Below are 12,860 nucleotides of genomic sequence, written 5' to 3'. Positions count from 1 at the left end.
AAATGAAAAATGCACTTATATGTGGTTATAGAGAACTTAATGAGACTCTTTAGACCACTAAAATGAATAAATGCTCAGCAATTTTCTAATCAATCTCTTACATTACTTTTTTCATTTTCATTTTCTTTTATGCATTTAAAATAAATGTCTATGATTTATTGGTTGTATAGCAAAGAAGAGATGGAGATCGGTGTGTGTATATAATGCCCTTTATTTGAAATGAGCCCGACTCTGGCCGAGTTTCGCTCTATAACCAAGAGCTGCCTCAGGGGCAACAAAAAACAAATATATTACAATTAAAAACACATACACGGACTCATTAGAATGACATAAATCAACAAAAAGCATGAAAATATGTACAATCTCAGAAACAAGAGCCCTGCGATGTGTGACAAACATAGTGGTGTACAAAAACACAAGATAGTACATAGGAACACAGAGAAAAATTCATAATAGGGTGCATGTATGTGATTTCTGAATTAGATTCTCATTGTTAATTGGCGTGAAAACAGAGAGGATGTCTTGGTGTGGTGTAAAACGTATGATTAAACAACGTGAACGTGTGATCCCACCAACCAAATTAAGTTCTATAAAAAAGAATTAAAGGAAGGAGATTGCAAAGCTTACTGCACAATAGCAGGGCTTGTCACGCGCTCGCAGATGGATGTTATTATATTGCCGCATCCACTTTTTGAGGCTCCAGTCTTATTCTGAATTATTTTCCTACTGTTTAATTTTTCAATGTTTAATGCATTCAGAATAAGATTTGGTTGGTCGGATCACACTTTCACCTTGTTTAATCATATCTTCTACACCACACCAAGACATCCTCTCTGTTTTCTTTTTGCAAGCCCCGGGACTTATGCAAAATAGGCTCGGCGCGCGCGCAGGGGGGGTTTAAAAGAGTTACGCGCGGACCTTATGCGCATGACCCTTTTAAAATCCGGCCCTTTGTATTACTGCTGGTTTACCACTTCATATATTTTTGTTGTGCTCCTCTTTTGGGTACTAATTTGTTTGGGGCTACACTCGACTCTTTATTATATTTTGATGAATAATCAATCTGCCATATTGTTGCAAATATGAGTGCTTCAAACAAAGAAAACATTTTAAAGGCTATTTATTTTTAATTTATATTTTGAAATGGAGGTCCATGAGGGGCACGAATGCGAAAGTCATAGTTCTTTTGCATAGGTTTTGAATATCATTACATTATTAGTGCATACATTGCATTTACTAATATAACATTATGTAATACCATTAAACGGATTCTGCACTTGCAGACACTGATGGGTCGATGTGCTGTGATTTGCTATGGATGATTTAGACTGGCTTCATTAGTTGATTGACAGGTATTCCATAATCTAACTAAATGTATAACAGAGAGTTCACTTGCTTCTGTTCCCTGTGCTCTGCATTGTGACTCTTTCAGCCCTGGGGAGACTTCCAGAAACGGATCTACAGTGAGAATAAATACTTCTAACTGCTGAGGATTGCCAGATCAGAGCTGGCGCAGTCCATCAGTTATCCTGAGGCTCAAGACTGTAAGTAAATTGTGGATTAATAATATTAGCAGAGATATCATCCTATTAAATCATCAATTCCCACATTATTATGGACAACAAGGAGATGCCTAAGAGGACACAAGATTTACACAAATATTACAGGAAGGGAAGAACAGAGCAGGTGCATTTTAGATGGCTCTGTAGCTCAGTGGTAGGAGCACTGGTTTCGTAAACCAGGGGTCATGAGTTCAATCCTCATCAGAGCCTGCTAGCTACCCTTTTAACAGACAATCCAGTGGGAGCAGAGAAGGTCAGCTTGCTCTTCTCTAAATTGGTTTGGTTCAAAAAATTGTAACCTTAATAGATCACAGGTCATAATGCCAAAGAATTTAAAAGCTAATGGACCACATAGACAGAGCAGAGAAAAATGCATAGTGGTGCATGCTACTATTTATCATTATTTCCAAATTATTACTAGGCACAGCACTGTACAGACACACTTAAGAGACAGTCTCTGTTCCAAGAAGCTTACAAAGTAGCCTTGACAAATAAGAATCTGTAAGAAGTTTATTAAAGAGCATAAGCTTATAAACTAGTTTTGAATATGGCCAGAGAGGGTTCTTGACACATGGACCAGGGAAGTCCAGGCAGGGGAGGAGAAGGACACAGATAAGAGCAACTTGTCTGATAAAGAGAATGTTATGAGGAAGTCTGTAGTGGAGAGATAACACAAAGATAATGAGGAGCCACTGAGTGAATGCATTTGTAGTTGGCGTAAGAGAAGCTTCAGATGCATGTGAAGGTGGATGGGGAGCTGACAGAGCGACTTGAGAAGAGAGGTTACATGTTCATAGCAAGACTGAGGAAAGGTAAATTGTGAAGCAGATTTCGGAATAAAGATTCTTCAATGGGAGGCCAGCAAAGAGCAAGTTACAGTAGTATAAACGGGAGGTGATAAGAGAGAGAATGAGTATTTTGGTAACAAGGTCAGACAAAAAGGGACAGATTTTAGCAATTTTATACAGGAAGAATCAACACACTTTAGCAGAGTTTTGTGTATGTGTGTAGAGGAGGAGGTGGAGAGAGAGGCATCAAAGTTCACCCCAAGAGAACCAGAGGATGAGACCGCCATCCACAAAGACAGAAAACAAGGGAAAAGCGGAAGCAGATTTTGGGGGGAAAGCAACGCTGATTGGGATAGTTTGTGATGTCGCAGAAGGATAATTTTGTACTGACCTCTGAGAAGGATTGGGAGACAATAGATGGAGCAAGGAATGAAGGAGACAGAGCGAAAGCAGCATCTGGCAGCAGCGTTCAGGACTGGTCACACTAGTGAGCTCCACAGGGGAAGTGGGAGAACCAATTCTGGGCGATTACCAGAGAAGTAAGAAAACCTTGAACAATTCCACCAAAGTCCAGAATGATATCCCACCATTCCTCTGCTTCTCCTGTAATTTCACAGCCTTTATTAACTCACTGGAATCCAGGTGCCAGCAGGACCTCAGAAAAGATGACCAAAGATGACCTTTTCCCCAGTGTCTTCCCAACCGTCAATACAAGTAAGGCTGAGCTTCATGACCTCCCATCTTCTCTCATCTAAGGTAACCCTATGTCACTCTACATGTCTCAGGGCAACATATTACATAGTTTCACCACCCTATCCATGGCACTCTGTCTCTATTTTATTTAACCCCCCCCCCCCTTATTTTTTTCAGAATGCATGGAGGAGTTAAATCTCACCACAGTGACAGAATTCATCATTCTGGGGTTTCCTGAATTTCCAGACTTGCAAACTCCTTTTTTCCTTCTGTTCTTACTGATTTACCTGATCATCCTGATGGGGAATCTCACTATTATAGCCCTGATGTGCCTGGACACTCGCCTGCACACCCCCATGTACTTTTTCCTCTGTAACTTGTCTTTCATCGATATTTCTTACACCTCAGTCACTCTCCCTAAACTGCTGGATATCCTATTAAGAAAGAGTCATAGGATTTCTGTAAATGGATGTTTTACACAACTGTATTTTTTTCTCTGTTTAACATGTGTGGAATTTGTTATTATTTCAATCATGGCTTACGATCGCTATGTTGCTATCTGTAATCCCCTACGCTATACTATAATTATGAATGAAAGGGTTTGTGTACTGATGGCCGTAGGGGTCTGGTTCTTTGGGTTTCTGGAACCAATGACACACACTGTCCTGGTGTCGCATTTCTCTTTTTGTGGTTCCAATGAGATTAACCATTTCTTCTGTGATATCTCAGCACTGCTAAAGCTCTCCTGCACCAGCACCTTCACCATTGACCGTGTAACTTATTTATGGTGTGTCATGTTAGGTCTACCTTTATTTATCTCAACCCTTGTATCTTATTTCTATGTCATCTCCACCATCCTGAGGATCCGTTCCGCAGAGGGGAGGCGGAAAGCTTTCTCCACCTGTTCCTCCCACCTCACGGTCGTTATTCTCTTCTATGGGACCATGCTCTGTTTGTACATCAGACCAACATCCATGCAGTCACTGGATCAAAACAAGCTCTTTGCTCTGCTGTTTAATGTTTTAATTCCCTTGCTTAATCCCATGATTTACAGCCTCAAAAACAGAGAAGTAAGAGGTGCTTTAAGAAAAGTATTTACCAGAAAATACTTTCATTCAAACAAAGGAACATTTTCTGTGTTTGTGCCTGTCAAGTATCACAGCTGAGAAAGAGTGCAATGTGTCCAGTTCAGACCCTTTGTCCAAAGCATATTTTATTATTAAAGGACAATTGGAGCTTCCAGCAAAATATTCTCAAGTATTTGCTATGCATGGCTGAAAAGCAAGAGGGAAGGAAGTTTGCCTGGTAGTCCTAAAAAGTAAGAAAGCCCAGAATATGTGATTAGGCCAAATACTCGGTCTGCTGCGTTGGACTGGATTTGAAATTTTGTGATCTAATCATGACCTGGAAGATAAGGACCACTTTGCATTTACAGCTGTGTTCTTATATGCAGTGGTGTGTGGCTAAAACTGGTTTGGGGAAACTATAGTCTATATATGAAAAGGTACTGCATCAAAGCTCTACCTCTGAAAGGGTTTATTACTAATGCATATAAGGTTTTCTGTGACTTTCCAAGTGGTCTCCCTTAAGCATGAAAAATATTGTGTTGTGGACCTAGGATTTTATTTATTTAATGAGTTTTATATATCGTCATTCGGAAACGTCAAAATAATGCCATCATAATGGTTTACAAAATAAGGTTACAGGGATAAGGGGGGGGGGGGGGGGGGGGGGAGAAGGGTTTAAACAACGCACAATTAAACTCTGGAATTTGTTGCCAGAGAATGTGGTTCGTGCAGTTAGTATAGCTGTGTTTAAATAAGGATTGGATAAGTTCTTGGAGGAGAAGTCCATTACCTGCTATTAAGTTCACTTAGAGAATAGCCACTGCCATTAGCAATGGTTACATGGAATAGACTTAGTTTTTGGGTACTTGCCAGGTTCTTATGGCCTGGATTGGCCACTGTTGGAAACAGGATGCTGGGCTTGATGGACCCTTGGTCTGACCCAGTATGGCATTTTCTTATGTTCCTATGTTCTTAAGGGATGCAAAGTACAAACTGTTATTAAGCATAGGGGATAACATGTGTAAGAATTTAGTTCAGTTTTTTGTTTCATTTCTTATTTATAAAAACCTAGATGTGACGAATTTCATTTATTTATTCATGAGGTTGGATTGGAGGGCGATGATGTTATGTTGTTCATTGGGTGAGTTGGAATGCTTTGTTGAACAACCATGTTTTTAACTCCTTTTTGAAATGTGTTTTTTTTAAAGATGTACACTTTTTGAAGGATGTACACTAGACGAAGATTAATGGGGAAGTACATTTTCTATTGCGGTCTCTTTGGTAAAAAATACATATAAACTATACATTTGGTGGTACTATACCCCAGTTACACTGAAAACTTATTTCCAAAAAGTCTGATTTGGGTTGGAATGTGGGGAACAAAGGACCATGGCGCATATCTGGTTGACATGTCTCCAAATTGAAGCTTATTGGGATATGATACAATCTTTAATTAAGAAAATAATTTATTGTGGAGAAATATCTGCAGGTTTTTCTTCTAGTTTCTGTTGAAGAGTTGCCACTCTTTGGAAGTGCAGGGATCCACCTAGCAGGATTGCTGTTTACAAAAGACTGTTGCATATCTACCAGATGGAGAAACCTATGTCAATTCATCATAATACCATGATCAGATTTGAAAAGAAGTAGTCAACCTTCAAAACGTGGAATAAAAATACTAGCTCATTATTCTTGGGAAAGTGATGGAGAGGGGATACGGAGGGAGGGGCTATATTGTGTAACTTGATGGTTTGGTGCAAATAGTTGGTTTTGTTATTTTACCGGAAAAACACAAGGAAAACTTTCAATAAAAATTGAAATGATAAAAAAAAAAAAAGGCAGGAACATTTCAGTTGATCCACCAGGCAACCAAATGGATTGGCTGGGGAGGCATTTTTAGAAATAACCCAACCAAACAAATAATATAATTTTCTATACCAGACCTTACAGCCCACACATACACACAGAAACCTGGAAGCTATTGTGAGTTGTAGAATATTCTGGACTTAAAGGAATCCTGATCACTTAAGCACAGTTGGGGCCATTTCCAAAGCATGGTTCCTACAGTTCAGCTTGGGCTGCTCAGTGCTGATATTCACCAGATTGCAGGCATAAAGTTAAGCAAACAACTTTAGCTGGTCAACTATATCTGGGTATTTAGTCCAAATAAGTTCATACTGAATATCCAGATAAGGTTAACTGGAGAACATTGTATGATTAACTCTACTTCTAGATGGCCAGCTCAGCATCAACCTATATGCATTTATTTCTAGCTTTTGGGATATTTCTTCTAAATTCTTTACGACTCTAAGAAATACTTGGAATTTCAATGAATAATATAAAAATCTGCAAAAGCTGTTGGCGTCACAAATTTTGTTACAAGTAAAATGAATAAATTATATTATATTATCATTGCACAGATTTTTGTCTCAAAATATTGGCCTAATGTCATTGACACTCTACAAATGTTGCATTGTATTACTACAATGGTGGTATACTATTATCACATGGTAAAAAGATGCAGATTACCCTCAGGGTGGCTCTTCTTATGCTGCCAGCCATTTCCTTGGAAGCCGAGATGAAAATAAGTTATCTGAAGGCAGGCAACCAGTTGCCAGTAAGTTCACTATTAGTGCTCCAGTGACTGGATAACTGAATTGTTAATGCCTAACCATTATCAAAGGATAACTGGAAATAGGTAATGATTATGGAATTCCTATGCTATTCTATATGATAATTTATTATATTTTAGAGTATGCTACACAAGTTATCATTTCATATGACTGTAAAAAAGATTTATCCAAGTGGTTTACAGTAATAAAACAACCATAACATTGTGAGGGAATCAATATGGGAAACTCCCTTAAGAGAACAGGCACATTCTTGCCCAGTCTTCCTTAAGATCTAGGCCAACAGGAATCCTGAGTGAAGGGAGGAGCCCCTTACCAGAGTATAAGAGCTCAGGGCCTAGAAGAGTTATAGGCCCCGGGAAGCAGACAGGAAGCCATTCTATGAGAAGACATATTTCATGTTGAGTGTTACCAGAACAGTAATGTGAGTTGCATTTGTGTTTCTGTTTTTGCTTTCACCCAAATTGACCAGCAGTAGGTGCCGCAAGAACAAGTATTAAAGTTACACATGGTGCTAACTCAGGTGGCATAGGTCATTGTGTAGAGGCCACTTCCCTGTCACTGGTATTACTTAAGATGACCTCATGAGAAGACTCCAACTGTTTCCTCAAAAACTTTGAGTGAACAGCACAGCTGACAGGTTAACCAGAAGATAGGTAGATTACCTATCTGGAGAATCTACTCACCAGGAGCAGTGAAGATGCCTTTCCAAACCACCATTCCGTAAGGGAGGGTCACCTACCAGGAAGTCAAGGCTGCCATTCTAGAGAAAGCAGGATTCATGCCAGAAGCCTGCTGACAGAGATTTCACAACAGGGAGTTTTTCAAGCTGGGGAAAATCCAAGGAACCTATTCCACAGACTGCAGGATGTTGCTTGGAAGTGGCTGCACCTGGAAAGAAAGACTGGAGTGGAGGTAGCTAAAGCAGTTCTACTGGAAAAGTTCCTTGACAGCCTAGAATGGCCTCTGCAGCAATGGATGTGCAGACAACCAAACCTTGCACTGAAAAAAGCACTAGGAGTAGTGGAGGCCTGTTACTAAGCCAGACCATGTCTGAGTTGCCACGATCCCCAGAAAAGTGTCAACATTAGTAGAGGACAATGGGCTCCTAAGGCCAGAGACCTACAAGCAGCAGAGCTGGGCTGACCCATTTCTCCACTGTAAAACCTGCTTGGTCCCCCATATTTAAACTGCAGAGAAAGGGGTCATTTTGCCAGAAATTTCCCCCACAAGGAAGAAAAGCCAATGGACGTTAACTTCATGGCTCCACATTTTTGTAATTTTGTAGATGTCCCCAGCCAAAAAGTCCCTACCTTCATAATCTCTATGGAATTGGAGGGCTCATCCACTCAGGCACTGGTGGACTCTGGGAGCATGAAGCCGCTCATTGGAAGAGATTTAGTCAAGAGGATCCAGATTGATTATGGAAGAACTGTGACATTAATCTGTATCTATGGGGACCAGTAACAGTATCTCACAAGCCAAGTGCAACTGAATTCTTGTTGATCAAACTCAAACTGAGGTGAGTTTTTCCATGGCTACCCTACCCTGTGGTGAAGTTAAGTTTACACCTACAAGTTTTCAAAGCAGATTTATGCACATAAATCTGCTTTTAAAATTCTAGCTAAAGTCTGTGGGTAAAAAGTACCCTCCCTAAGTGTCCCCCAAAGTATAAAGGCCACAATATAGGAAAGAGACCTTCAAGTTTTCAATGTGTGAATGACCTCCGATTTCTGTGAGTTATCCCTTGCAACTGGAGGGATGCTTAAAGGGTCATTGAGTCACTCTGTCTGACAGCACTCAGCAAGTAAGCCTTGAAGATTTCTGTTGCTCTGTCAGATATCGCATGTACGGAACTGTGGAACACATAACATTCTCCTCCAGACACAAAACCTTACAACGTACACACTCATAAACACTGGAAGCCACTGTGGATTGGGGAGAGATCAAGAGGAATGACAACCGCTTAAGTACACCTGGATCTTCAGGCTCAGAGACCCTCTTATGTAGTTTCCTCTTTAGGTAAATAATGCTTGAATCCGGAATTCACTCTAACAGCTGTGAAAGTTTCTGTTTGTGCATTATACTTTACTCTGCAGGTTTTGGGATTATTTCTACTAGATCTTTGTGAATATTAAAAAATCCTTGAAATTCAATTAATAAAAATCTCTAAAGGTATTAGTGTCGTAAATTTTGTTGCATGTAAAATGAATACATTATATAACCATTGCACAGTCTATATCGCAAAGTATCGGCCCTGTGCCATTGTGACTCTGAATGTCACATTGTGGTGCTGCATTGATGGTAAACATCATCATCACATAGAAACCACCGATCACCTTCAGGTGGCTCTTGTTATGCTGCAGGCTGCCAACCATTGCCTTTAAGGTTTAGAGATGAAAGTAATTCATTAGAAGATAGGCAAACAGTTGCCAAAAGTTTGACCATGAGTGGTCAGTAGGTTATTTCAAAGTGTTAATGGGAAAAAAGGCAATGATTATGGAATATTTACATTATTCTACAACCCATAATAATATATCAGATCACATACTATGTGCTACAATGCTGTCCCATGCTATAATATATTTATACCATACTTCCCTTCACTACATTATGCTTTGAGGCCAATTTGGAAAAAGGTGGAATATCAAGTGTGGTAAGTACATTAATTAATTCATACTATAGTATTTATTTATAGACATTTGGTATTCCACCTTTTTCCATGAATGGCCACAAGGCAGATTACAACAAATTTAAATCAAAAACTAAAATTTAAAAAGAGGATTGGACAAGTTCCTGAAGAAAAAAAATCCATAAATAGTTATTAGACAAGTAGACTTGAGAAAGCCAGTGCTTATGCCTGGTAGGTATGTACATTCGTGTGTCTATTCATTTCATGCAAAGCACATATCTAATAAATTGATGCACAAAAAGTGGTGTGTGCCTATGTGGGTGCACAATAGACATGCGTGCACCCATTTGTTTTCTGCTCACATTCTTCCATTTGTTATATACCTGCTTAGTGGTGAAAGAAATGAAACAAATGGATGCACAGATGTCAAGGAATGAACATCCCTAATCCCTAGGAATGAGATACAACAAAACTGATCAACTAATGGGGATCAGCCGAGCACTTTTGACCTGGACTGGCATTGTCAGGATGCCTGGTACCATGGACCTTAGTCTGACCCAGCATGGCAAGCAGTAGTGTATAATTGCAGTCCTTATTTGGAAGTTCAGGTAGTTGGGCCAGAGACTCAGGGTCTCTGAAGAATACTTCCTATATCAATCAGATTTTCCCTGTCAGACAACTTGGACTGATTTTTTTGATTGATTTTTTTTTTGACTAAAGAATTGGAATAAGAAAGAGCACTTGATGTGATTTACTTGGCTTTCAGCAAAGCTTTTGTATGGTCCCATATAGGAGGTGTGAATAAAATGAGAAACTTGGGAGTGGGCACCAAGGCGGTTGACTGACAAGAGACAGCATGCAATTATAAATGAACCTACTTTGAAGATAGAACCATATTATGTGGAATGCCACAGATATCAGTTCTGGGTCCAGTTCTGTTCAATATCTTTGAGATCAACATTGCAGAAGGGATAGAAGGTAAAGTTTGTCTATTTGCAGATAATACTAAGATCTGCAACAGAGTGGACACGCCGGAAGGAGTAGAGAGAAGGAAAAGTGATAGAGAAATCTTGAAGAGTAGTCAAAGATTTAGCAGCTAGGATTCAATGCAAAACCTGCAAAGTCAGGCATCTGGGGTGTGGTAATCCAAAAGAGCTGTATGTGATGAAGAGTGAAAATCTAATGTGCAGGGACTGGGGGAGTGATAGTGTCTGAAGATATGAAGGCGGCGAAGCAATTTGACAAGGTGAAAGCTAATGCCAGAAGAATGTTGGGCTGCATAGAGAAATAAATAACCAGTATAAAAAGGAGATAATGACCTGTATAGGTATTTCGTGAGGTCCATGAGGTGTTGGGAATGGGAAGGGCTAAGAGAGCGGTTCCATTGCCAAGGAGAATGTGTGTTCTTGGACCACAGCTCAACCCCAGAGGAACTCTGAAGAGGTGCCGAGGCAGGTGAGGCATGCCCGAGAATGGGTAGGACAGGAGCAAGGCTGGGCTGAAAACAAGCAAGGGAATCCGGAACAGGAACCAGGCTGGACCAGTGTGACCCAGGCTGGACCAGTGTGACCCAGCAACGCAATGCTGGTCACGAGAGTAGCCCTCCAGCCACTCAAAAGCCCTTTTGGACCCACCACTTGGGAACAACGAGTGTGTGAGGCCAGATGGAGGCTGAGGGCAGGAACATGAAGACACAGACATAGACTTGGATACTAGTCGAAGACTTGGATACTCAGATGAAGACTTAGGCAAGGACTCAGGTTAATCAGGAGTTCAAGCAAGGATTCAGAAGTCAGGTGAAAGCACTAAGCTGCACCGTAGCGCACCCTACACAGCCACCCCTGGCTGGTCATGGATCACACTGTACAAGAAGCAGACTCCGGATGAGATAATGGAGATAGAAGCTGGAACATGGTGAAGATTCCATAGAGGCCTGCACCGGGGTGTGCCATACACAGCCGCCTGTGGCTGGTCACGGACCACGCTGATGCGGAGCAGGTACTGGCAGAGTCTTAGGCATGGATGGAGCACAAGCAAGGGGACTCATAGACCGAGAACAAGAGACACAGAAACAAGACTTTAGAACAGAAGTCTCCCGGAGGCTTGCACTGCAGATAAGAGGAAGGCCTTGTACCAAGAAGCACCCTACACAGTCACTTCAGGGCTGGTCATGGACCACGACATGGCACGCCAGGAAAGGTGGGCACAAGGATCCTGGGAACTGGATGCAGAGAAGAAGGAAAGGGCGTCAGGAACATCAAGGCTTACAGGAACGAACTCACAGGACAACGGGATATATGGTCATGGAACATCAGGAATTCTAGGAACGGAGGTCCAGACGAAGACAAAGGAGTTCTAACAGGAAACACAGGACCTTGAAGAAGCAATGGACCTCAGAAGACTCCTGGAGCGAAGGTCTGGACATCCAGGAGCAAACTGGCTCCTTGCGAAGTCAACGAGAGACTGGCACAGGGCCCCTTATATAGGGCTGAAGCAGGTCTGGTGGATGACATCATCTTAAAGGGCTGTGGGGCTTTTCCTGCCACTGGTCTTTTAAATGCAGTTTTACCGCACCTAGGAAGAAGCAGGGTAAGAAGGCAGACACACCAGTGGCGTCCGCCTTGTGGAAGGCCCGGAGGACAGCGACATAGGTGGCAGCAGCCCTGCCACAGAGAGATGAAGCAAGGCAGCTGCAAGAGTGGCATCGTGCCGAGAAGAAGGACGCAGGCAGCAGAAGAGGCAGTCAGAGGACCTCAGCAGCTGCTCCAGCCTCAATGGGGGCAGGAGCGGTAGTGGCGGCTTCGGCCACGAAGGAGAGCTCCCAACAACTGCAGCAGGACCACGGATAAGCCTGGACACAGTAGCACGACCTGCTGCGAGGGAATGGCATCAGCAGCCCGACTGACTGTGGAAGGTAGGGGGCCTTCCCACGCTTGTCGCAGGCAGTTTCACAACATGAGGGAATTAATGCAAAAGTTATAGATTTGTCTCCCAGAATTTGAATATCATTACACTATGAGTTATTATATTGAGTAGAATTGTGTAATATCAGGTTTGGTTTGCTTTGTTTTCCTATGGATAATTTTGATCTGCTAAGTTAATTGATCATAGGAATCTGCATTGTCTAATCAAATGCCAAACAAAGCAGAGCTCATGTGCTTCTTTGCTGTGTGATCTATACCATAACACTTTCAGCCTCAAGGATCCTTCCCCAAAGGGACCTACAGTGAGAATAAATACTTCTGACTGCAGAGGATTACCAGATCAGAGCTGGTGCAGTCCATTAGTTATCCTGAGGCCAAGGACTGTAAGTACATTGCTGATTATTCATTTTGGAGATGTCATCCTATTAATTCGCCATCAGTTCCCACATTGTTCTGCACAGTAACAAGATGCTTAAGAGAAAATCAGAAATTACTCTGATTTTCCAGAAAGGGTAAGATAGTAGGGATGTGAATCGTTTTTTGACGATTTAAAATATCGTCCGATAT

General features: G+C 41.4%; 1 protein-coding gene and 1 non-coding gene across 2 annotated transcripts; both read left to right on the top strand.

Annotated features, from left to right (window-relative positions):
- The first annotated feature begins 1,699 nt into the window (after positions 1–1,699).
- TRNAT-CGU lies at positions 1,700–1,772 on the top strand. Its single transcript has one exon. It is a non-coding gene; the product is annotated as a tRNA-Thr (tRNA).
- Positions 1,773–3,225: 1,453 nt separating this feature from the next.
- On the top strand, positions 3,226–4,209 carry LOC115077621 (olfactory receptor 1019-like). Its single transcript, XM_029579916.1, has one exon. The coding sequence runs from the start codon at positions 3,226–3,228 to the stop codon at positions 4,207–4,209; it is 984 nt and encodes a 327-aa protein (XP_029435776.1).
- The last annotated feature ends 8,651 nt before the right edge of the window (positions 4,210–12,860 follow it).

Source organism: Rhinatrema bivittatum, chromosome 16 (assembly GCF_901001135.1).
Source record: "Rhinatrema bivittatum chromosome 16, aRhiBiv1.1, whole genome shotgun sequence".
NCBI lineage: Eukaryota > Metazoa > Chordata > Amphibia > Gymnophiona > Rhinatrematidae > Rhinatrema > Rhinatrema bivittatum.
Note: the sequence above shows the minus strand (reverse complement) of the source record. Positions and strands in the feature narration are given on the sequence as shown.